Below are 25,934 nucleotides of genomic sequence, written 5' to 3' on the forward strand. Positions count from 1 at the left end.
AAAGCTGACGGTATTTAAACAAACTTTTTTTTTTTACCACATATCGTTTTTGAACATCAAGCAGATAAAACAGGTGACCTCTGCCTCACGTATCATGCAACCCCTCGATGTGTAACTTAATTTCTTCCAACTTCAGACAAAAAACAACAAAAAAAGTTTTCCTTAGCCAGCTTGAAACAGAAGGAGGATTTGGGAGCTTCTACTCCAGGATAAATTGTCGTCTGGCCAGCAGAGATGCAAAGGCAACAATCTCCCTGTGGGTGGATCTGAGTGGAGTTGACTCAAGCTGGGTTCCCAGAAGTGGCAGCTTTGGAGCGGGACACTAAATATAATCCCATTATGGGGAATTCTGCCTTAAAATAACCAGCCTAAAAATCATGAGGCCATAGCTCAGGATTTTCTAACATTTTTTTTTTGTTAAAAGAAATGCTTATTTTAAATTTCATTCTGCCACATTATATTATTTTTTCTGAGACGTAGGAATTTCTGAGTATTTCTGAAATAAAAATATGAGGGAATGTGCCACTCCTCAGTCTGTGAGAGAACCAGTGCAACAAATGGTTCAAAAATATCAGAACGTGTCGATGTAAAACTGCAAAGATTACTGAAAATATATCAATCACAGATGAGGCACGGCTCCGATTTATTTGAAGTGTGGTACTGTTGGATTTATGATCTGTCAATATCTCACCTGAAGTTGACAACTCTGACGGTATTGACAGTCTGGACTCAAAAGCTCTTAATGCCAAACATTAGTTTTAATACATTTTTAAACTGCCAGACAGAAAAGTCTTCTTTTACAAAAGAAGAATTTCTTCTTCTTTGAAAGCAGTCTGCATCCCTATGTCCTGGATTTCATACACCTGTACCCAATAACATTATTTGAACATCTAAATTCAATGATTTGGGCCTTTGAGAAAACCCTTTTGGCTCCATATGGCGTCTTTAAGCATATTTTAGTCGTTTGTGGCCCTAAATGACTAATGGGCTTGGTGAGCGTCTATCAGGCGAGCAGCGAGATTCACCCTGATCAGGTCACCAGTCCTTCATAAGACAGTCACACACACTCAGACACCAAGGCAGTCTTTTAGAGTATTCAATGAATTTAACAGTCATTTATTTTATTGTAGGAGGAAGCCAGAGTGTCTGGGGAGAACTCAGGCATCCACTGGAAGAACATGCGAGAAAAACCTCAGCCCAGGTTTTGACCTTCTGGCTGCTAGGCAACAGTGCCACCAACTGCTTCACTGTGCAGCCGGTCTATTGAAATTCAGTTAAAATTAATATCCTTAAAAATAAAAAATAAAACACTAAAATGTCTTAATTTTAATATGTAATAAACAAGTTTGTTTAAAACAGGATTGCACCAGGTTTCCTGCAAACATGCACATTCTAGTCAGTAAAAATTCAAGATCCTATCGACTATTGTAATCCCTTTTCTTGGTGTCTGGAGAGTTCTTCAGATTTAAATGACCTAACTCTGCCCCGGCGAAGCTGGAAAGAGGAGAGCGCAAGAGCATCTCCATGCGCTACCCCCTCCCATCATCTTGTTATTGTGCTGCTTTGACAGCCCTGTTGTCCACTGTGGGTCATTACAGAGGACGACAGAATGTGAGACGTACAGTCTTGCACCACTAGATAGCACTGTAAACTCACACTGATTAGCATCACTGCGGTACTTCCACTTAAAACACAAACACAGCAGGAAGGAGGGCCTTGAGGCTGAAGCATGACGAGTTCACAGGGTTTAGTACCAGGAGACATAAAATGCTTTTATTATTATGGATATAGAGGCAAAATGTTTGAGCTGACATTCTATGGCATTGAGTTATTTTCTGTTTTTGTTTTGTTTTGTTTTGCTTAACAGATGCACACCGTCAGAGGCAACAGGCAAAGGTTACATGTCATGCAAACTAGATAAATAACTCTTTATGTGTACCTTTGCTATAAAGTTAATCACCCACTGGCAATAATGTAGTGCCTTTAGGTAAAAAAAAAAAGTAAAGAGGGAGAAAAATATACATACAGTATGTAAACAGTCAAAGAAATTGCACTTTTTTTGGCTCGCTATGAGAAGCCACACTACTGAAAGAGAGCACTGGAAAATAAAAAAAGAGTAGTTTACTGTCACAGATTGTCTGACCAAAGTACGCTCAGCTAAAAAAGGAGGAAAAATATGTAACTCTACAAAAAAAGAGAGAGTAAAAATAATATACAACCATGTCAGTTCTAAGGATATACTGGTCAGCTGCTTATACTGTTAAAAATGTCTCAGCAAAATGAAGGATTTGACTGCTAGCTTTTATGTGTTACGCTAAATTTACACTCTACTGCCGGCGAAAGGAAAATAGATCTACGTACTGTACATTCACATAAAACTGAAGGCTTGTTAATCCAATGATCCTAGGATGAGAACAATTTAATATGCTTTTTGTACAGAAAAACAAAGTCTTCAAATATTCACAAATTAATTAAAAAACATAACTGGAGTACTTATACAGTCCTTATTAGAGGAGATATTGCTTTTTAAAGACCACATGAGCTCGCTTTTACACATAAGACGACATGGCACTTCTACAGAGCGTTTTGGGGTAAATTACTTGTATCCCTTTCCCCTCTGACACCCACCCGCCCATCCACCCCCACCATCGCCTCCATCGCCGAGGACATTCTGATTGTCAGTGCTCCGAAGAAAAGAGGGAAACCCTCTCAAAGGCAGTCGGGAGTAAACAAAACTATCTCCCCCTTTTCCTTGGAAGCAATACTGAAAATAGTTCAACAATAAACATTCCTGTCATGGATATATTCTGTCCATTTCTATAGCAGACAACACTTTTTTTATTATTATTTATTTTTTCTAAAAAATAAGCTCTTTCTCAAAACCTCATTAGAAATTCTCTTGCAGCAATGCCAAAATTCCTATTGCTAAGCTCTTCTCACCCTCCCGTTTCTCTATTCACTGGAACATGGCAGACACAGTCTTGTTAAAGCGAAGCAAAAAAAAAAAAAAAAAACGAACACTGTCTTTATTTTAGCTTTTAATTGGCTCGCTTCTCCTTGTGCCATTTCCCAAAGGTGCAATGTGACTTTGAAAGCTTAACAAGTAAATGAAGGTTCAATTTTGACCTACTTAAGGGGGGCCCGGGCTACATTTGCGTTTTCTCCTCCCCGGGCGGCTTACGAGCTCCTTGTCTCTTGGAAACTAGTGAGCCGAAAATGCAGAGTACCGCACTGTACGTGTCCGCGTTCAACCTCCCGAGCAACACACGTCCTTTTAGTTTTGTTTTTGCTTAAGGTGCTGCAGTGAGAGCATTCGAAGTGTATATATGTATTTTTTTAAAGTGTGTCCACTCAGAATACATACAGTCTTTAGTGTGCTTGTTCATCCAGCACTAGTGCAAATTCATGTCAGCTGGTCTTTTCTTTTCATTTTTTTTTCCTTCATCCACGTCAGTTTGTCTCGTTCATCTCACAGTCAAACGCTCCGCGTCTTCGTCTTTTTTGTCTTTTTAGTTGGTGCAGTGACATCAGTTTCAGTCCACCTGTTCACTGCTGGGGCTGGTCCCTTTTTGGAGTAATTCCACCCTACATGAAGATAAAATATAAAAAAAATAGCTGCACACGGTCCTGGAGCAAACCAAACTGTTCAGTGACATACGGCAATATTTTAATCAGGAATTTATGGGAAGGTTTTGAAACATTATTGCAAATAAAAATCTGAAAAGTGTGGCATTCGACGTCTTTCCTTAGCAATACTTTGTTGAATCACATTCCACTGCAGATACAGCTGGAGGTACCATATTTTTAAGTTGCATTTATTTTGAAATTGTCAAAATAAACATTGTTAGCATGACCTCGTCCATGCCAGTGATATGTTATGTTCTGGCGAAACGCTGTGCTCAGTTGTCTGCTTTTTAACAAACAGAAAAATTGTCAACCTTGGCTTGGAAGTCTACTAACATCCCAGGAATGGCTCCACTTCGCCTGCGTGTTGTGCAGCGGAGTGGAGACATGTGCAGTAATTCCAGAGTTTTAATCCGGGCTGATGGGGAAGTTGCGTTACATGAAGTGGTGCCAACAAAATGGCCTAACAGCAAAGTTATTTATATCCATCAGGTTGGCAACTCCAAGGGAGTGAGTATGAGACTGCATGTTCACAAGCCTCTCCTGGCAGAACGTTCTTTGTTCTGCCAAACTCTGGACTCCTTTCTCCAGCTCCCTTCAATTTACCGTCAGTCCTAGCAAACTTCCCCAACTCTCTGCTAAGAAAAACGTCCCCACGTCATGATGCAGCCACCACTGTGTTTCAACTTTGGGAAATTTAGAACAGCTGGTTTTTGAAATGAGATTAAAACGACATGTAACTGGGTGTATTGTGAAGACAGCTGCTAGAATTTGATTTTATTTAAGGACACCAGACTAAAGGGGCAGAAACCCCTTACTCGCCACACTTCTACTTCAGATTTTTATTTGAATAATATAAATTTCCTATCACTATAAAGCAATATACTCTGCGTAGATCTATTTAATTAAATCCAAATCAATTTTAATGCAATTTGTGGTCGCTACGTGGTCGACTTTGTGAAAAAGTAAACGGGTGTGAGTACTTTTGCCAGCACTGTACACCAGCTGATGCTCCACTTACCTCTCTTTCTGTTCATTTATGAATGCTGCAGAGTCAAAAGTAAATCATTCAACCGTTTCCTCCTCTGTTCTTTGCTGCAGACCTTTCTTTCCCCTCGTTTTGCTTCCTCCTCTCTCTCCTCTTCCTCCTCCTCTTGTCTGCTCCGGCTATTGGTGGGCTGGAGAGAACAAAAACACACAATTGACTGCAAAAGCAGATTTTAAAAAAAAATGAAATAAATCTTCACTCTATTAGAAGACTTTTTCCTCCATGTGGGTGGTGTGCGGTTGTTTAACTCACGCTGGGGCTGGCAGTGAGCGAGCTAGAGGTGTCCTGACTTTGGTGGTGGGGGTCATTGCTGCTGATAACCGTCACCTCCACCCCCACTGAGTGATCTGCAGGTCAAACAGCAATCGGCACGTTAGCAAAGGCTGGAACATCATCTTTTACGGCTACATTTTAATGATACGTGTTCTTGTTTTCTCTTTGGTTTCTGTCTGCTGGATGAAAGTGTGTGGTTTCACTGCTAATGGAGAAAGTCGATGCCTGCTGAGTTCTTGGACACCAGCATTGGATGACAGAAATAGGGAAACATTTCTGCAGGCTGCATTCTGTGGTTGGAAAACCACTTAGTTTGGGCTGCTGAGTATGATACGGAAAGACAAGCCAAACATGAAGTCGGACGAGCGCACACATGCATGCACACATACGACACAGTCCGCACAGATGTACGGCAAAACAAAAAAATGAAAATGTGCAAGGTTCAACCACAAACACCTACAGAAACAAAAACTAACACACACACTTGCTTCATGGACCTGACTTGATGTGGCTGTCGTCCCCACTGGCGCCGTCGCAGGACGCGATCTGCGAGTCCTCTCCCTCCTCGTCTCCATCTCTCCCCCTCGCTATCCTCATTTGGATCTGTCGGTCTCTCACCAGCTCCCAGTTCCTGACGAGGAACACGTGGTGTTTCACCACAAAGCTCCTGGACCCGGCACATATGGTCACAGACGGTTACCCTACTGACGCTGAAATGAGTTTAACAGCAGTTTATTTTGAAACCCATACTTCTCGCTGCAGGTCAGAGGCTCCATGTCGAGGTGCGGGAACAGGCTGGTGATATCTCCGGAGCTCTCTTCCTGTTCAGTAAAATGCAGACGTGATGAGATGAATGGAGGGAAAGCAATGAGTCTGTGTTGGAAAGAATCACACGGAAGCTTCAAAACCCACCACTATTTGCTGGGAAGACGGAGTCCTCTGCTTCAGGCGGCCTGCGTAAATCAGACCAACAGTTAGAATCTGACACATCAGACTTATTTGCTCCCCTGGTATAGATGTGTAAAAAGTCGTGAAATAATTTCATTTTGTGTGACGCAGTATAATCTAAAACCAGAAGATCTTCCAAAAATCCAACCTCTAATTCAAGAAAACTTGTGTCTTATTTTTTAGGGGGGGAAATCAGACGACCATTTAAAATAAATGCATCTAAAGAATTAATAATTATTCATTTTCAAATGTACAAACTGCAACTAAATAACCTAGAATTTCCACTTTTTGTAAGGCATAAATATATTAAACAGCAAAGATGGGTCAGAATGAGTATGATGGAACATTCCCTTTGGGAGTAGTGATGCTGTGGGCCTGTTTTTGTCCAAAGTCCTATGTGACCAGGTTTATATCGTCACTCTTCAAAGGGAGGAGGATGAGGCATCATTATGATGTGATGCAGAAGGCCAGGGTTTTTATTTTGCCAGTTATCAACAGGGGAAAGACAATAAAACATGGCATTTAAGTAAGACAGATCTTACTTGGTGTTCTTCATGGTTCCAGTATTTACTCCAAATCTAAGTAGCTGCTTTTCTCAATTTAAAATGTGAAATTGTGACCTATGTTTATTTTGCCACCAGCTACAGAAATATGGATTAAGAAAATATTAGCTTTAATAACACAAAGCTACATAATTTTTAAAGTTTAATCAGAAGCACTTTTATAACAAATTTATTTCAGATCATGATTTCTTGGTTAATGACAAGTTGTCATAACAAAGACAGTTTGAATAATGTCAACTTTGTATTAAAAGTGTCATGATTTACCGAGTGACACTTTATGACAGCAGTCATAAATATTCATGTTATGTTATGTTTATGACGGTGTCATGACAGTCTTATTCACAACCCGTCAAATACAGTGTCACCAAAAATTTTAAGATGTGAAAAAGCACCACTTGTCCACTGATATGTAGGTATGTATCCTACAATTACCCCAGGGATGAGGATGGGTTTGTACACATATTTACAGAAGTAATAGTGATATCAAATAAGAAATAAACTCACAGTAACGGCGTTTCCTTTTCAGGGGGACAGCAGGTTGACGCTGAAGCTGCACCCAAATTACGTGAGCGTTACATCTGAGTTATTTAAAAACAATCTGTTTGCTTGAATTCTTGTTTCTGCCTAGATACCTGGTTTTGCTGCCACTGCCACATCACATCATATGGCAGCTGGAAGTGAATTCGTTTCAGCCTCAAGTACTTTCCTAAAGAAGATTAAGATAGTTCGGAATGAGCGGCGATAGCCAGAACGAGCCAGAACTCTAGTTCTGGCTCGAACAGATTAACAGAGATGCTAATCTGTACTCACCAACATGCATGGGAGCAGGTAAAAGGCTGTACTCATGCTCCCCTGGTGTGTACTCCAAACTCTCGCTGCAGTTTTTCTGGGCTTGGAAGGGAGGACTGAGAAAAAGAGAAAGAAAAAATTAATGAAAAAGAAAATTAGATATCCTATATATGAGGAAGTTTATGAGTTCACTTGGCTCACTCTGTAGTTTTATAATCGTCAGAGTAAAGGCCTGCTGTCAGGTAATTCTTCCTGGGGGAGCCATCACTGTTCTCTTCCCTATGGGCGGCTACTGCTTGGGTCGGAGCCTCGTCGACATCTGATTGGCTGAGAAACTCAGAATGCGTGTCGCATTCAGGGATGTCCTTGGCAAAACTAAAAGGAAAGTGCAAACAGAGAGGTAGAGTGATAGGGAGGGTAAAGGAGAAAGAGAGAGATAGAGGGCACTGGTTTAGCACACAGTGCTGAAAACGGTGGGTTAATATAACGAGTGGTTGTATTGAACAGTCAAGTCAACCAGCTCTGGTGTTCACCTCTGATGGCACGGAGAGTCACCGTGTTTTCTCTTCCGCCCCCTCTTCCTCCGGGCCTGCGACTCCAGATCCATGACCTGCTGCACCGTGTTGTTTCCTCCTCCTCCGCCTCCCCCTCTTTTCTCTGGCACCGCTTCTTCTGCCCCTCCTCCCACTTCTGGCATGAAGGCAGCCGGCGACATGGACGGCGTCGCATGAGATGAGCACGTAGGGGAGGACACGGCGGAGGGCAGCGGGTGCTTCCTGGGACGTCCTGGCCCTCTTTTGTTTTTTACCGCAGCGCGGTCTGGAGTTGGCACACTTCTTCGCTGGCCACGGCTCCTCGAGTCACCTTGTAAACCTGCGGGGAGGGGGGGCAGAGGAGGCGAAGAGGGGATGGGGCGGAGGGGACGCATGAGTGGCGGAGAGGAAATAAGACAGATGTGGATGAGAGATTGAGCCAGCAGAAGGTGTGAGGTGAGGCCAGTCTGGGCTGAGTCATGTGGACGAGCCGCAGATTAGGTGAGTCACAACATTTCCTCTGACCGGATCACTTCTGGGAAATGCATTAAAAGTGATTTACGAGCTGCACACACTCAGAAATAAATGATGCACACAAACACACTGAGGCATGCTTACCTTTTATGCACATCATTTGTTTTTGCACACTCAGTTAAAGTGGAAAAACAGTACTGGAAAAGGAAATAGAGCAAAGTATGACCTACCATTCTAATTCTGTTTTGTTTCATCAGGAACAAAAAGAGCTGTTTTTCCTCACATACACACTCTTTGTGCCCCCCTCCTGACCTCCTTCTCATTCCTTCATCAATCTCTCCTGAGGTCATCCGTCTTTTTGTTCCATTTTCCTCAGCCACTGACAAGACTGACCACTCTTTCCTTATTGGATTTTTACAAATCAAACAGGCTCGGCCGGCCCAGTGGGGAGGAATAGGACAAGCTTTAAATAGCTGATCTGGTGGATAACTAATGACTGTGCTTCCCTGGACAGCCCTGAGCTGGTAAAGCATGCAGTTCAAGAAGATTTAAAGATGCTCCTGGAGATTCCCAACAAGATATGAAACCCAAAAGTTGACAAGTGCTCATTTTAGCCATGAATGTTATTTTTATTTAGCAAAGCACTTGAACTTTTTGGTTTCGGGCTGAAGGAGCAAAACACATAGATCTTTAATTTAAAAATGAAAATTTGGTGCAACAGTTTGACTTTATTCAAGATTTTCACAATTTTAACACAGGCTCCACAATAAAATATGAAATAGCTCATATTCCTGGCACTGATCTAATTTTAAGCATATTCTCCTAATCTTTAATGGTTCTGGACTAAGAGTTGAGGTTGAATCTGTACTGGAAGCTAAATGTTTGCCTCCACTGTCCTGTTGAAGCACCTGGTTGCACCTAAACTATCTTGACGAACAGTATCTCGGCAGCTCAGTGGGACTTAACTGGTCTGTGGGATATTAGGATTCATTGCATTGTTTTTTTTTTTACTGTTGAATATAACATTGTTGATGATGATAAACCCACATTTTCCTCACTATTCCCCTTCCTGACAATCTCCACATACCACTCTATGAGCTTTATAATCTTGGTTGTTAAAATTTTTATCAGTTGAGGTCATCAAAGACATTGAAAGTCCATTTAAAATGCCAAATATGTTATTGGAACGTGGAGTTTTAATCCAAAGCCAGACATCTCCAAAGCCCATATCTATAAGGACAACAGTACCTTCTTCTCTGTTCAGGTTATGTAGAAACATTGTCACCATAGACAGTATCACTGGTGTTTCAAACAGCCTTTAGTTCTCAATGTGCTGGAGCTCTGGTGATTCCTGGGTAATTCCTGAACATCCTAACCAACTTTCATCTGAGTGTGACATTTTGGGTCAGACTGTTAAACTTTAAAGAGAACTAGTTGCTCCAACAGGGCATGATCCCAAAAGCATATCAAAACTAATTTTGGTATAAGTACTGAGCTTTGGGAGTAACCCTGACCTCAGCTCTATTCAGTCCAAGCAATTTCATGGCACTATAACATTTCCAAATTTCCTGACAGAGGTATGCCAGAAGCTTCTTCAAAGATACAAGCTGATTGTGTCTGGTCGTTAACTAAATGATAAATGAATGTATATATTTGGATGTGTAGGTATTTGACCCTGTGTAGATTTCAGAGAACTCACAATAAATTCAAACTTCTTCACCAAATTCTTGTTTTGGAAATATATGTTTTGGAGTTGGTTGGTGTAGAATCTTCTCACCCTGGAGAATGAAGAGTTCAAATGAACCAAATCAAAATTAGATTAATTCCTTTTGTGAGTGTATATAAGCTTCAGATTACTACTGTAATTTGAAAACAAATTCTAAGAGGAGTGGCTGCAGAGTGGCTGGTTTGGTGCCCTTGCACTGAAATGGGACTGAAGCTGGCTATAAAAAGCATGGAGTCTGCTTTCTCCTCGTGCACCCTCCGGGCTTTGATGTGTGGCTCAACAACACCTGAGAAAAAGCAGGTCTGTCACTATATTGGGCACCCGGCTGCTGGTTGGTGGAGTTTCATCTCCGCACTGTGTAAATAGCTAAATCTGTCACACTGTGCGAGTGAAAAGAGGCCGTCTGCGTAAACCCATTTTCTCAGCTCGCTGTCATTATACGACTCCTATTGTTATATTTCAATGGTGTTGGAGTCTCTGTTTTATCTGGATTGCTGTCAGCATTCAAAATAGACTCACATTTAATGCCAGTGAAGCAACAACAAAAGACAGTTGTGGATTCAACAGTTGCACATTCAGATCATTAAAGCATTCTCACCTGCCTCCCTCCTCTCTGTCCACGCTGGCTCGTCCCTTCTCCATGACTTTTCTCCACTTCCAGGGATTCTGGCGCTCAATCCGCTCCTCAGGCCTCTCCCCACTGCTGACATAGCAGCAGAAGTGAACAGGTTGGTGTGTTTTGGAGTATACAGGCGTGAGTCGTCAACGTCATCGTCACCATCCTCATCTTCTACTTCCGGGGCAGCCAGTCTGCCCACGTGTTTGTCCCCGGAAAAGCCTTTCCAACTGGGGTTCAGGGTTCCAAATCCTGGGCTTCCTAGACTCCCAAATGTTGCCCAGTTGTGGCCCAAGCCACCCCAGCCTCCTCCAAAGGAAGACAGGTGAGTGGAGCCAAGGCCCAAAGAGGTGAGAGATGTGTTTTTGTACCTCTCTGCTGAAGAACATGATGAAGAGGAAGTGGCAGAGGAGAAGGGAATGCTTCCATTTTGACGTAACCAAGGTGAGTCTTTAGACAGCATGCTTCCTGGTCCTTTTCCCGCTTTCCTTCTTCCCTCTACTTGCCCAAAAATGAACCCTGATTGTGTCTTTGCACCACTCAAGAGCTCCCTATCCATGCCGTCTTCCTCTTCCTCATCCTGTAACTCCTCTTCAGTTTCCATGTTTCGCTCACAGTGCCGGTGACGGTGCTTATGTTTATGTTCGCTCCTCCCCCAGCCACAAGACAGGCCAGAAACGAACCCCGAGCTTGCTCCTCTGCTGCTAGCCTCTAAATCTCCCTCTACCTCTCCTCCTAAAGCTGCCTCCCTCAGCAACCTGCTTCTGTGCCTGTGGAATCTGGCCGGGTTGAGGAGGAAGTGAGCGTGGTGGGACTGATGGGGGGCGTACTGGTGAGGGGGTGGAAGCGGGAAAGAGCTGGGGAGGTGATGGTAGAGCGACTGAGGTGCTGGTGGGTAGCTGCCGTAAAAGCCGATGTTTTCAATTGTTTCCTGGAACTTTGAGGGGCAGCCGCACTGCCGGCGGTCCAGTTTCCTGTTACAATGGCAAGGATAGAAGGGTTGAGGGGTGAAAGAAGGAGCTGCTGGGAAGGACGCGGGGTGTGGTGAGTAGAAGCCATTCAGATTGATCCGGAAGATGTTGGACCGGTGGGAATGAGAAGAAGAATGATGTCGCCTTCCTCCGTCAAAGCCCTGCCCAAGTCCCGTCCTCGCCCAGCTCCGTCGTCCAATGTGTACCTCGTTGAACTGAGCAATCAGATCATCCAGTTCAGCTAGGAACTCTGGGTCTTGCATGTGCATTTGTTGGTGCTTCTTCTTATGCTTGTTCTTCTGTCTCTTCAGTGCACTATGTCCAAGGCAAGAGTAATAGTCGGAATGAGTGCACTTGTTGTGTCCAAGGCAGGTGCACAGGCAGGCACAGGAAGCGGGGCAGTCGTAATCCCTGCGCCTGTGTCGGTGCCGGTCTCTGTGACGCTCTGCGGCATTTGAGCTGTTAATAGTGTTTGAGTGTCTGGCCACATGAGAGAGGGGCGACGAAACCGGAGAGGGGCGGTCCACAAGAGATGGAAGGAGCCTTTGACCTCCCAGAATCACCCCTGACCCATGACCCATTCTTAGTATTCCTCGGGCTCCCCTCATCTCGCCTCGCTCAGAGACACTGTTATTATCTGTTCCTATCCCGCTGTCGCTGGGCAGTGTCTCGTCACTGTGTGACTCGCTCCTTGGTGAGGGGGTGGCCTCCTTCAGGTGACTCGGGGAACCCGGTACATGATGCATTGAAGCAGTGGCACCCGAGAGCTTACATGAAGACTGGTGAAAGGGAAACTGATGTCTCCCTTGACATGGACAGCTCTTTTTTACAAAGGGGGAAAGGGAAGAGGAGGAAGGAGGACGTGGGGATGTACAAGAGGAAGATGGGGAAGGGAGGGAGAAGTGGTGGGAAAAGAGGAGGGAGGATGTTGGTTCTGTGAGGCTGGCTTCACTGTAAGGACTCTGTGCTCCACTAGAGTGGGTAAGTGACGGGGAAGGAAATGGGTGAGATGGGGGTGGCTGTGGCTGGCTAGATGAGAAAAGAGATGCTTCAGGGGGACTGGTAAACAAAGACGACTGAGTGGAGTTCTGGGAGCTAGAGTTTAGGTTCGCTGATAGGGACTTCGGCTTGCGCCCTCGCCTCTTGCCCATGTAAATGGTCCCTCTTTTGCTTACATTGATCTGAGGGCCCAGCGTGCTCCCAAATGAGGAGGACAGGGCTGAAAGGGTATGAACTGTTGTGTCCTCAATCGATTTACAAATTCTCAGTGAGGTTTTACCATCCACTAACTCTCCTCCTCTGCCCTCCTTCCCCATATAACCAGACATGATTACTTTGTGAAGTCTCCTCTTCTTTCTTTTCTTTATTTCATTAATCAGTCTCCTGATCTTTAGCTGCCGGTTCCCCTGTTCAGGAGGAAAAAAGTCTTCACTCCTTTCCTTGCGATTGGGGGGATTCAGTGCCTCTTCGCCTTGGTCCTCTGGGAAGGGTCTTTTGGGGGGACGCCCTCGTTTCTTAGGGTTGGACTTAGGCTGCAGTATTGGTACCAACACCGGGGCTTTTTTAGATCTATCTGAGCCTACAATGGGATCTTCAGAGGGAATATCATTTGGTGAAAGTCGAGGAGGAAGCTCATCCAAACTGGAGCTGTGGGATTTGGGGCGGCCCCTCTTCCGGGCTGAGTCTGAAATGGGGTGAGTTTGTTTTGGGGCTGCTAAAGACACTGGGGGGGAGCAGCTGGATAAGGAGCTCAAGGGCACTGACTGTGACTCATCGCTCTGCTGAACAGCGGTTTTGGATGGAAACGATGTCTTAGTGATCTGGGGGAAACTAAGCGATGGATTATGTAGGGAATCCAAAGAAGCTTCCTGATTTTCCACTCTGTGGGCGCGATGTACCAGTTTGGTCCAGCTGGGCCTTCTGGCTTTGCGCTTCTTGAGAGGTCGGCTGTCCTGCTCCCGGGGCGAAGAGGGGGGAGAAACAGGAATGTGAGAGGAAGACGGGGGTAAAGGGGGAGGAGCTGAGGACATAGAGAGAGGCGGAGGCACTACTGGGTGTCTTGATACGTCTTGTTCTTTTGATTTACTGGAATCACCTGTTGAAGTAGGCTCACTTTGTTTAGCAAGCCTACAACTGTCAACTGTCTTTTCTTTCTCCTCTAGTCTGACTGGAGTCACTTTTTTAGAGCTCTTATCTAATTTAGCAGTACCAATTGTTTCACTACATTTTGCATTATTATCTTGTGTCCCCAATCTTTCAGGGCTTCTCCTATCTGCCTTTCCAGTCTCATTCTTTAGGTTATCCCTCCATAAATCGGCAGTTCTGTGTTTCTGATCCTTTTCTTTGTCATGTCTTGATTTCCCATCCTTGTCCTTCTTTTTCTTAACCTCATCCTTTCTTTTTTCACTTTTTTGTCTGTCTGCCTCTGGTCCATCTCTCCTTGATTTTTTATCTCTACGTCTCTCCTTCTTGGCTTTCTTCTCTTTCTCTCTCTTATTGTCTATCAGGAGTAGTGGAGAGGGATCGCAACCCTCTGACTGGGCAGAGGAAGCATCCAAGGAGGGGGAAGACTGTGATTTTGGGGTGATTTGGTGACAGGCAGCAGAGTCTGGCTTAGTCTTACTGGAAAGCTCTTTATGGGAGCCAGAAGACACCAGAGGCCTCACTGTGGAATCTGTGGAAGAAGCAGAAGACAGACCGCTGAGTTTTCCAGCTTTGTTTTTCGATGAGGACGAAGTGCCAAGGATATTTGAAGAACTCCTCGCATTCGATAGTTCCTTCTGTTTTGCTGTCTGAACCAAACCATTGTGTTTCTTGGAGCTGTTCCCTTCATTCCTGGTTTCTGAAGTGGAGACTGTCTGCTTGCTCAGTGTGGACGGAGTGGTTGAAGTTGTCTGATCTGTTGTGGGAGAGCAGGGTTTAAGTCCTGCAGGAACAGACTGTCCATTAACACTTGGAAGCTTGTCTTTCTTCACTTTTTCTGATGAGCCATTTGAATTATCCTCCGTCTTATCGCCCACCTTGATGGGAACCTGGGGAATGCAAAAACACAATTTCTGTCACAGACTGTAATAACCGTGAGATTTATTAGTAACAGTGGACATGCCCTTGTTTTAAAAATGAGACACTGATTAATCTGGACAGAGCTTAAAAAGCTTTAATGTGGGTTCAATACACACTTGAGTTTGTGCATTCAGCTGATACACAAACTAAAGTGTAATGAGAAAAAAAAGAGGAACAACCCAGCTTTACATTCTTTATCCTTAATTCTGCAATTGCTGAAACACAAATTGATTAAACTTCTTCAGTTCACTCTTATCATAAATTAAGGTAAATCTGGCTAAGCTTCATACTGCCATCACAATATTTCACTGTTGGCAGTGAGACAAGACAGATAGTGTAAACCTAAAAGAGGTTTGTGCATACAAGTTCTAGTAAATAAGCAATTTCTGAAACACTTTGACTTACCTTTTTGGTTCCAACTACCAGACAATGTTCAAAACCTTCTACAGGTACATCATAGCTAAAATTTCCCAAAACCTTGGGTGGAAATAGTCATAGTTTGTTGAACCAAACTCTAAAATATATGTTTGGCCCAAAAATAATACCAGAAGACCACCATACCAACAGTGAGACATGGTGATGGCAGTAAGATGTTTTGTTGTTATTGTTTTTCTTTCTGGTCACTGAGTGAAATTATGAAGAGAACCAGTTCTCACAAGTTTGGACCTTAAAACTTTAGATTTCTGCTACAAAGTCAAAAATGAAAACAGAGAAACTGTGGAGCAGCCTGATGAGACAAGTAGACAAGACATGTTTTCACAAAGTGTGAGAGTTGAAGAACGTTTGGAAGGTACTATCAGTATCGGTGGCGAAGTATCAGTTCAAGGTTGTGTGCACTTATGCATCTGGGTTACTGCACCTTCTTTGATACATATCTCTCCACCTACTAGATTTGTTCATTTTTACGTTGAACTCTTGAGGATATGTCAGATTAATGCTATAACAGAAAACATTTGTATTTCATCAAAAGAGAGTATAAGAATAAAATGGGTCAAACAGAGAGAAAATGAGGGCATAGCAAGGAAAAGGAGAGAGCCTGGTGATGGAAACTGGAATGGGGCAAAGAGAGGAGAAATGCAAAGGTGGAGAAACAGAGAGGAACCGAGTGGGACAGGGAAAGAGGGGGGGGAGTGAAAGATAAATGAGAGCGCATAGAGAAAAGAGGGGATGTAAAAATAGAAGAGAGCTACAGATATAGAGGGCAAGGCAGAGACTGAAAGAGAGAGAGAAAACATTGCTATTGGTAGTTATAAATTGCCACTAATACAGATGAGAAGGCTTGACATTTTATACTCGTTCTGTAATTTTGGTATGCTGCTGCTGCTGCTCGAGTGACGTTGAGCAGTTATAGCTATACGTTTCCCCTTGGGAGATCATCACAAGGACTTTTGGACTGATGTCCGAAATAGCTCCAACTGGCCACCGTCCTATCAGTCTAATTTTAGGTCTGTTAATTGTAATCTGCTGCTTAGTTTTCAGTTCTGAGACAATAGCTTATTTCACACTTGTCTCTTTTCACCATTCCAGTGTATATGAGAATCTGCTGGATAACTCTAAAAACTAACAGAGAAAGTACAACATGTGGTTCTTTTTAATAATGGATGAAAACCCTCATTCACTGAAAGCCTTGGTTGTTGTCCTTCTATTTATAGCTAACGTCAGCAGCAGATTTACTGCCAGCAGCTGGGAGGCTGAGTGTCCTACCTGTTTGCTAGTCTTGGTTCCTTGGCTTGATATGTTAGAGGCAGAAGCAGGAGTAGACTCTGAAGTTAATGTCGAGGATATTGACAAAGGCTTTGATGACGAGGATGATAATGACTTTGCAGGCGGCAGTGGAGCAGCAGATGTAGTTTTTTTGGATGTGGTCTGGACGGCATCCAAGCCCGATCGCTGCTCCCTGTTTGCCTCGTCTGTGACTGGGCTGCTTTTGATCTGCTGGACCACTCTTCCTGCTCCATCTGCCCTCAGCAGAGCCCCCCTGCCTTGTCTCTGATACGTCCTGATGGTGGGCTTGCACACGTAGCTCTCCAAAATCTTGGGAGGCTTTTTGGTACGCTTGGCCTGGAGTCCAATCCGGACCCTTACGTTCCCCTCGGGGCAGTTTGACTCCCTGCCAGAGAGTTGGAGCTCCTGCTGCCCCGCACAACGCCCCTCGATGAGTAGCTCCAGCACTGCTCCCTTGTCCCCTTCCCTTTTTCCTCCTGGTCCTCTTTTCTCCTCCTCTTTTTTCCCAACATTGCCACTCTCCCCCTCGGCTCTCCTCTTTTTCTCTGCCACTTGGTCCTGCTTAGGGTCTTCAGGAGCAGAAGTGGAGTCCAGAGTGGAGGCGGTGGTTGTAGGGGTCCCCCCCTTCACTCTCTGGTCCATCAGAGAAGTCAGGGGGGAGAGGCAGTGTGCTGCGGATTTCCCAGTATAACACCTTCAAATGAGCCCAGAGGGACTGTTGGGGTCAAAGATGAAGGGCAGACTGCAGGTGCAAACCAGAAAGGTTAGGAAAACAGATCCCTTAACTGTCCAAGTGCAGTTTATTGCCGTCAACCAGCGAGGGAAGGTCTCTCTCTTGTCCTTCAGACTTGAGCTGAGTAAATATGAATCCAAAAGAAAGAGGAGACAAAAAACAGACAGAGAGAAAGAGAGAGAGAGAGAGAGGCCAGAGATTAGTCATTTTAGTGAGCTCAGATGCTGAATCGCAGCGGCACAGGAATTGAGGGGGAAAGTCCCCTTCCTGCAGGCAGCTGCAGCGAGGTGCTAAAGTCTGTGTCCACAGAGATGATCTCATCATACAGAAAGCCCAGGAGGCCAATCAGATTCCCAGAATGTCAGCTCCAACTGGAAGACTTACTCACAGTCCCACCAAACAACTCTTACAGTGATCTCTTCTAACGGTCTTCAGCTATGGTGCATAACAAAAGTGCTTTTGTAAAAACTCTTACATTTTCTATTATGTTAGCTCGACACTAAAACATTTTAGGGGGATTTTATTTGACTGGCCAACACAACAAAGTGCATCATTTTGAACTTGAAGAAAAATGTTACAAGGTTTTAAAAAGTTTTTTTATTTATTTATTTTTTTGCAAATAAAAATCTTAAAAACATTAAATGAATTTGTATAATTTACCCTCACAGTGTCCCTAAAAAATTCCATCACCACCGCCGCTACATTTCACCATATGGAAGTTGTTTTACGGTGATGTAAAGTATTAGTTCTCTATCACGAGTCGTCTTATCAGACCAAACATGGATGTCTGACACTCTCTTGGCTTTGTGCAAGCTGTTATCTATAAGACTGGATCCATCCAAAGGGGATTCTAAGAAACCCCTCTTCCTCCTCAGTAATATCATATTTTACTGCATTTCAAACATGATGTTGCCTTCACCTTGTTTCACTCTGCATTTAGAGCGACGAATGTTTGGCAATGTTTTCTAGAAAACCTCTGAGCCCTCAACAAAACATGAATTTGTACTGAGACTAAACTAGACACACTGAAGGAAGTTGGTTGCAATGTATTTTAAATGTTTCAGAGTTAGGAGGGACAAATATGAATGCACACCACACTTTTCAAATTCTCACCTGTGAACCTTAATATTTTCCTTCTAACTCACGACTAAGTGCAGCTTTGTTGATCTATCACAAAAGTTCAAATAAAATACACAAAAGTCTTTTGGCTGTGATCTATTGCGGAAGTTGTGCAGAGCACTGCTCTTATAGATCTGAGCCACAGCCACCGTCCCCTGCACACTGTAGCTCAGTTACAACCCTTACTACTCCTCTCCCTAAATCAGCAAATCAACCAGTCGTCTCCTGACATATTCGAACACTTGATCCAGTCTCCTCCCCTCGTCTCCCCACTGTCTTTGCCTTCTGTTCTCAGCTACTCCCACAGCCACCTCTACACCCACCCTTCCCTTCACTGTAGTCTTTTTTTTCTTTCGAAACCCCCCACCCACTTTCGTGTTTGGCTTTAACCTTTTTTTCATACATTTTCTATTAGTCCCATCCACTCTCATTCCCTCTCTGCAGACCACACAGTAAAACAGTCAACCCGAAAACTGTATCGTTGTTAATCAGAACCATATTTCTTCCCTCTGAGCAGTCCTTTCTGTTTTTCCCTCCTCTCCAGCCTAAATCCTTCCATTCACAGTGCAAACCATTCCCCTCCTCCCTCCCGCTTTTCAGTAGTGGTAACACAAATCCGTAGGAAAGGGTAAAACTTATTTTTGGACAGGAGCGCAAATTCCTCCTCCTCCCATTGCTTCCTCTAAGTCAAGTAAAGCTTTTCATTGACCCCATTGTAAATGGACTTTTAATGTGACATTACACCAGAGAAACACGCCCTAAAAATAACAATCCGCTCACCAGAGAAAAACTTTCACTCTCACTCACCCTGTGTTCACAAATGTTTTTTTCAAACCGAAAAGCTTTGAAAAGGAAAGTGACATCCTTTGTCGAGCTCCTCTCATTAGTCTCCATCTCTCATCAAGGGACACGTTCGTCCATTTTCTAATAAAACACACCCCGCCAAGCATTCTTGCAGCTCTTTCTTCTTGTCTCTCTTGAGAGCCACTTATGAAATAGCTCATCTGTCTCTCAACAACACGGTGAATTGCTGCCTTAAACCTACGAGCGCATCTCAGTTTAATGTTTTCATTTAGGAGCTCAGTGGACCATCTTTCCTGCCTCTGGGTCTCTGAGTCCAAACACACACAGAAACTCTTTCCTTGAATCACACGAATCAACATCTGTTCCAGAAACTCCTCTTATGTAACAGTATTGGAAAGCATGTTTAAGGCCAGGACTGATTACAGTAAAATCAAACGAGTACAGCAGTGGACAGTAGCTTTCTTAAAGATGCAATCCAAGGATGCCAATTTATTCCACTTGACAACCGTACACTGACAGTAAAACACAGCTGAGTGAAAAGGGACAAAGTTTAAACAATGTTCTGCAGAAAAAACTTCTGCTTTCTGTTTCTTGTGTGAGATTAGGTTTATAACATCACACGAAGTGCAAGAATTGATCTGATCAGCCAGCATTGGAACATATTTATGCCGGAATGGCAACTCCTCACAAATTGAGACATAGACTCTAAAGTTGAAAAATTATAACCATACACACTTTTGAGCCAGAATTTGACTGATGTTCCCCAAGCCATGAAGAGTGCTGAGTAGAGGCAAACGGTTATTCAGATCTTTAACTTGTACGAATGTGTTTATATTCCTGATTCAGTTTTTCCATCTGTTTGGCTTTTCGGCATATTTACATGCCAGACACTGTTGGGAGCCCTACCCACACGACTTCACTTTTGCACATACAAATGACAATAAATTTATAGCTTCATATACATAAAGTATTTTTGGTTTTCTCAAAATGAAAAAAAAATATGTGTCCTTGCCAAAAGAAGTTCTTTGTAAACACTCCAAATGTCTTCACCCACAGAAAAAATATTCTGTACTGTAAGACAGTCACTAAAATACACTATACAACAAAGAAGGTATGAAGCATGTATTTAAAGAGTGCTGCTGTTGATGTGCTTGGGGTCATGCTTGAGCATCGATTATTTATACCTCATTCCCACTGAGTGGTACGGCACGGGTCAGTGCGGTTCGGTACGCTGGCCAGGAAAGTGCTTCCGCCACCAGTTGGACTTTCACTGGGAAGCCAGGACTACACCCAATAGCCTATTGTGGTATCAAACATGTTGCACTTGCGTTGGTCGCTCGCAGAGACATTTTTCTGTCCCCCGGTCGACGATCTGTGCTATATGATGCCAGCACCTCCACCCTAACTATCCCAGACCAACTACAACCTCACACCACCTAGAACCTATCTAGGATGGTGCAGTATGAGTCGCTTTTCACAATGGCAGTTGATAAAACAGCATATCGAGCTGCAACGGCCCATGTCCAACCTCTCATTTGCCCCAAGAGAATGCATATCATTTACTTATACTGCCTTCAATATCTACTTAATTTTCCAGATGAGAGCCAGTCTGAACTCTCTTTAACTTCTTTCTTTTTGTCTACTGAACAATGGGAGTTTTTCTTACTTCCTCCCTGGAGTTGCCTGGACAGTTGAAGTTGCCAGCTGTGCAACCTGTCCACACATAGTGGGGCAAACTGATAGATCGGGACTTTGTACGAGTCAGAAGTAGCGAGGGATGCAGCAGTTCAGCAGGAAGCATCGTTGGAATTTATTTTGACCTTAATTGTCACCAGATTTCTCTGATGTTTTGATGATGCTGTTCTGACAAGAGATAGACACGTTGAAGGTAGGTAATTTTTTCTATTAGTATCAGGGATTACTGCAGTTTAAAATCTTTTTAAAGAAATGTGCCTGAAATCATGCACATTTTTTATTTATCCCTCAGGTCTGGAGACCTGAATAACTGTCCCTTCCCTCACCTATTGCTCTGTACTGCCGTTCTACTTGCTGAAAGAAATGGCTGTACGTTTTTTGCCTTGCATACAGGCTGGACAAACTCAAATCTTAATAATAAGAAAGCACACAGTTATGACATGAAATAGGGATTGGGCAACACAATCAATTAATATAGTCAGAGCCTCCCAAACTGCTCTAAAAACAAAACTTAGAGCAGTTTATCCATTATTAATTGCAGTATTTCAGTACGCTGGAGTACTAACATAGTTCTATTGTACCATGGAAGAGTGAATCAGCTGCATTTATATTTCATATTTTCAAAAGTATTTCAAATTGTTGATGCTCTCATGGATCCAACATTGGGAAAGCAATGAAAAACTATTGAAATTATTTCAAACAGTCAACTTAACAAACCTTTTTCTGTTCGTTTTGCGTTATGTAGACATCATTAACTAGAGTTTATCATTATCACAATAAATAACAGTACCATTTTTTTTTTTGTAAAGGACTTCTGTTGCAATAATTGCCCATACCTTGACGGGGAACAAAGGTTTTCCCAGCCCGCTATCACCATTCTGAATAACTGACTGCTGTTTAAAAACTAAAGTAGGTAAACTGTGAGCAGCATGTCTGTCAAGTAGCTAATTTCATGTTCTGACAGAGCAGATAGCCCAACTTCTTACCCCCAGATTATTAGCTAGTTATACTTGTGGTGTTATTCTGTAAATGAATAGAACTGCAGAAAGGACTTATATTCTCTGCTAAAACAGTTACTAAATTTATTTTTTTCTATATATATATATTTTTATACATTTGTACCTACATTTATGTATTATGTACATATAGTAATAGCAATCTCAGACTGATGGAGACATTACAATAAAAATAAGGAGATTGCAAATGCACACAGCGAAAAGAACTCTGATCAGTTACCTTTTGTGATGTCACTAAAGGCATGCTGGTATGAGCAATGTATTTTATCCTGAGAAAATTACAAGTGATAATATAATACCGAAACAAATATTTTCTGATCATTAAATAGACGACAAAACAGATCTAAAGATTTTACTCAAACGTCTGGGTAACAGCTTTAAATGCAGACACTTTCCGAAACAGCTGGAGTGAAAAGTGACGGCAGGCAGATAATGAGAGTGGCAGGTTTTCAAACCTAAAAGGATAAGCCCATTCAAGATCAGTCAAAGAGCATACTAATAGCTCCTTATGCTCTCCAGAGCCATACCTCTCATACATAACTCTGAATTATTCTAAGATTAGAGCAGAAGCTATTCCCAGTGACAGAATGATGGGTGGACTTGACACTGTAAGTCACTGTGGTTCCTCCTGAGAGGGACGATTAAATCATGATAATGGCCCTCCATCTTTCCAGCAGGATCATGATCACCGTCCTGTGACAGCGTTATCATCGAGGACCACAACAGCCGCTAGCATCTGCCTGACAACAGCAGGAGCACAGCTGGAAACTGGGCTCCAGTGTTGGCATCTCAGGTTGTTGAACCACGAAGCCTCGCAGTTAGTCACTCAGCTCTCACACTTCACCTTCACAGGGAAGGAGTAGCGGCCAATATGGAGATACTGTGAGGTAGTGGCCCACCGTATTGAATTTACTGGGCAATAGTGGATGAATGTCTTTTTTATTAAGTTTTTTGTTTGTTTTATTTATTGGTTTTTGTCATGCTTGTGTCCTTCAGAGCGTACTTCTCATCCCTGTCCTTATACCCTGATATTATGTTCTGGCTCCAGCTTTTATGGTGCGTGAAAAGATGATCCGTGGCTCGCATCTGGTCACCCTTTTCTAGAGCTATCAGAGGCGCACCGACAGGGAAGTAAAATACTTTGCAATAGTATTCACCGTAATTAGTTATTCATTTTTCACATTACAAGCATTCACTTCAATTTATTTGAGTGGAATTTCATATGACTGAGTAGCACAAAGTAGTAGTGAATCATAAGCAGAAGAAAATTATTTTAATTGTGTTTCGCAAATAGAAATCTCTAAGGTGTGTTAGCAGAAGCCAATTTTACTGCAACTGCAGCTACAAATCTTTTGGGGTTATGTCTCTGCCAGCTTTACAACTGGAGACTGAAATACTTTCTTGCAAAATAGCTCAGGCTCAGTCAGACTGATGGAGGTCTTTAGTGAAAATCAGCTTTTAAATGCTGCCTAGAGTTAATGGTTTTCTCCAACTTGAGCTCCAGATTTCTGCAGCTCCTCCAAAGCCACTGCTTACCTGGTTAACGCCTTGCACAACTTGACAGTTTAGGTGGATGACCAGGGAAGCTTTGGATTCGAGTAAATTCAGTTTCTCTCTGACCTGTTATGCTTTTTGGTCTTTGTGTTGCTTGTTCTCTACTTTCCAAGACGCTTTCACAGATCAGCTGCACTGAGACTATATTTTCCTTATTTGCTCATTATTTCTGAAGGCAGTTGGTTGCACAGCTTTTGGCTTGCAGTTGTTAGTGCAACCATGCCACACGCTTCTTATTTTACCATCCATTTAAAACCACGTATCCTTTCTTTCCGCTGCACTCTTCTTCTTTTTTTTTTGTGCTTGTTTATCACACAAAACTCTCGTAAGACACATTAAAGTTCGCGGCTGCGGCGCTGACAGAGCGTCGAAACAGTTAGAGGGGTGTGAATACTTTGGCGATTTTTTTTTCTACATCCCACCTCCTCACACGTACACACACTTCTCCCTCAGATGGAAGTGTGTTGATTGAACATTATGTACTCAGGTCGCAGTTGTGTCGGCTGACTGATGTTGCCACTGTGGATATATTGAAGCTTTCTCTCCTCTAAAACGACTTTGCGCACCATCCTCTTGATGCTGGCGCACTTGCAAATGAAACACACGTGTTGTTGTTGCTCCTCGCCTTCGTTATTGCATACGACGCGTGTTTGAGCGTCCTAATAAAATAATAATAAAAAAAACAGCAAACATGCACAGCAAGCGAGCTAAAAAAAAAAAAAAAACATGGAAGTAAAGGAGGGTGCATGGCATCAAAACGCGCCTGCTGATGTGGATCAGTCCCGAGAGAGCCCCCCTCCTCCCCACCCCCTCTGTCCTCTGCCAGTCCCCCTGCTGGTGTCAGCAACATTGAAATAAGAAAAATATCACCGCGCAAGGAGAACAGAGGAAGGGGAGGGAAACACGCTCAGCAACAAGGGATAAAATTAGCGCAAAGCGGATGCACCGAATTTGAGCTCGGTCATGATGAAAAGGCCTGCGCACATTAATACGGACTGCCATGGCAATCTGTAATAAGGCTACGTAGGCTACTTACCCAGAGAGCGCGTCCCAGAGCCAACTGCGTTCAAGGCAAAAGGAGCTGAAGGTGTTGCTGTCCTGCTCTCCGCTCCTCTCGGTTCCAACTGCGAGCGATCCGCCGCTTCTGGTGCATTAGATTGTGGCTCCGATTACATAACTAGGGCCGGCGGAGGTTAAAAACACCCCCGAAAGGCGAGTTTGTTCCCCCAGCAGAGCGCGTAGCCTTCCGTGCAACAACATCGGCGCGGGTGTTTTTCATAATCCGTACAGTCGACGGATCTCCGCCGAAGCGTCTCCGCAGCTAGGTGGCGTACTGGTTACACCCACTGGGTCTTATTTTGCCACTTCTCTCTCAGGGAAAGTTGGATCGCTCCCGCCAGTTCTCATGGCTCACGGCGCTCTGATGTACGTGTGTGCGCACACAAGCAGGCGAGCAATGAGGAGGAGGAGGAGGACGAGGAGCAGGAGGAAGAGGAGGAGGAGGGGGACGGGCTGAAGGCTGCAGCTCTCCAGTGCATATGTGCGTGTGCGGTTGGATGTGCGGGAATGCAACTGCGTGGCCATTTTCATGTGGCCAGAGGAGGAAAAAACGGCGAAGGGAGCCCAGGATCTCACTGCAGTTCATAACAGGCGATCAGAGGAAGGCTATTTAGTCTCTTAATAAAATGGCGACGACTTGGCTGAAGTGAGCTGTTGTCAGAGTGTTTTTTTTTTCTCCTCTTCTGGTGGGGAGCAGCTCAGAAGTTGCAGAGTGCGTCATGTGAGATTGGGGGTTCAGCTCATGCACCGCTGGGAGAGGCAAACAGGATATGAGCGTTTATTAAAAAGTTAAAGCGAGGACTGTTTATTATGCATGAGTTGAACAAAGAAACAAAAAGCAAAGAGTCCCCCTCTATCACTCATCCATGGATAACATCATATTTGCATTTCAAACGAAACGTGTTTGACAATAATAGCAGTTATAATATACATTATATTTTTGTTTTGTTGCCATTCGGAGGTTCAAAGTCAGAACGGTTTAGGTCGACAAAGTGTGTGTCGAGTTCATTCATATAACTTGTCAAATAAATGAGTAAACATTTTCAAAATAAGATTTTTCTTTATTGCAGCAGTGGAATATCAAGACTGCAATTTTCACTAAATTTCTGGCTTTAATTTGAGAGCATTCAATGAAAATAGAAACATAACGCACACAGCAGCAAATTTCTCTCAGCCACTATATTCAAAATGAGAAAGACAATAGAACATAACCTCCAGGCAGTGCATTTTGAACTTTGCAAGACAAAAAATAGTTAAATTCTGCCCTGAATTCACTTAGATCTATAGCCTAAAAGTTTAAAGTTACTGGGAGACAAACAGGGCCTGATGTGGGAGTTAGATTCAATCTCAATATGCATTTGCACCCTGAAAGATTTCTTTTGTTTATGCCTTTTTCTCATTTAATCAGATGGAATAAAATTTGATTGTTGGCTAAACATAACTTTAAAAAATACAAAGAGTTTTAAAATAGATTTTATTGATTTAGGGAGAAAAACTATCAAAAACAACATGAGCCTATGAGAAAAAATAGTAACTGGTTGTGCCACCATTTGTGGCAACATTCAACTTTGATGCGTGGCAATGTGTTTTTACGCCTCTAT

General features: G+C 43.2%; 1 protein-coding gene and 1 long non-coding RNA gene across 7 annotated transcripts; one reads left to right on the forward strand and one right to left on the reverse strand.

Moving 5' to 3' along the window:
- Positions 1-862: 862 nt before the first annotated feature.
- On the reverse strand, positions 863-24,714 carry LOC129371196 (histone-lysine N-methyltransferase ASH1L-like). 6 transcript variants are annotated; one of them, XM_055047648.1, is made up of 14 exons: positions 24,311-24,714; positions 16,333-17,206; positions 10,577-14,597; positions 7,779-8,118; positions 7,447-7,620; positions 7,267-7,361; positions 7,089-7,162; positions 6,961-7,006; positions 5,858-5,898; positions 5,696-5,766; positions 5,443-5,612; positions 4,925-5,019; positions 4,646-4,802; positions 863-3,585 (listed from the first exon to the last, which is right to left on the reverse strand). In XM_055047648.1, exons 2-13 carry the CDS (start codon positions 16,993-16,995, stop codon positions 4,662-4,664), a joined length of 5,931 nt encoding a protein of 1,976 aa, XP_054903623.1. In that variant the 5' UTR covers positions 16,996-17,206; positions 24,311-24,714; the 3' UTR covers positions 863-3,585; positions 4,646-4,661. The 6 variants fall into 6 exon arrangements, 4 of the variants coding, with proteins under 4 accessions (XP_054903623.1, XP_054903625.1, XP_054903624.1 ...); XR_008607130.1 differs by lacking the exon at positions 863-3,585 and having other exon boundaries at positions 4,690-4,802; positions 5,448-5,612; XR_008607131.1 differs by lacking the exon at positions 863-3,585 and having other exon boundaries at positions 4,785-4,802; positions 5,430-5,612.
- Positions 24,468-24,983, forward strand: LOC129371198 (uncharacterized). Its single transcript, XR_008607132.1, has 2 exons — positions 24,468-24,558; positions 24,651-24,983. It is a non-coding gene; the product is annotated as an uncharacterized LOC129371198 (long non-coding RNA).
- The last annotated feature ends 951 nt before the right edge of the window (positions 24,984-25,934 follow it).

Source organism: Poeciliopsis prolifica, unplaced genomic scaffold, assembly GCF_027474105.1.
Source record: "Poeciliopsis prolifica strain line A6 unplaced genomic scaffold, Auburn_PproV2 SCAFFOLD026, whole genome shotgun sequence".
NCBI lineage: Eukaryota > Metazoa > Chordata > Actinopteri > Cyprinodontiformes > Poeciliidae > Poeciliopsis > Poeciliopsis prolifica.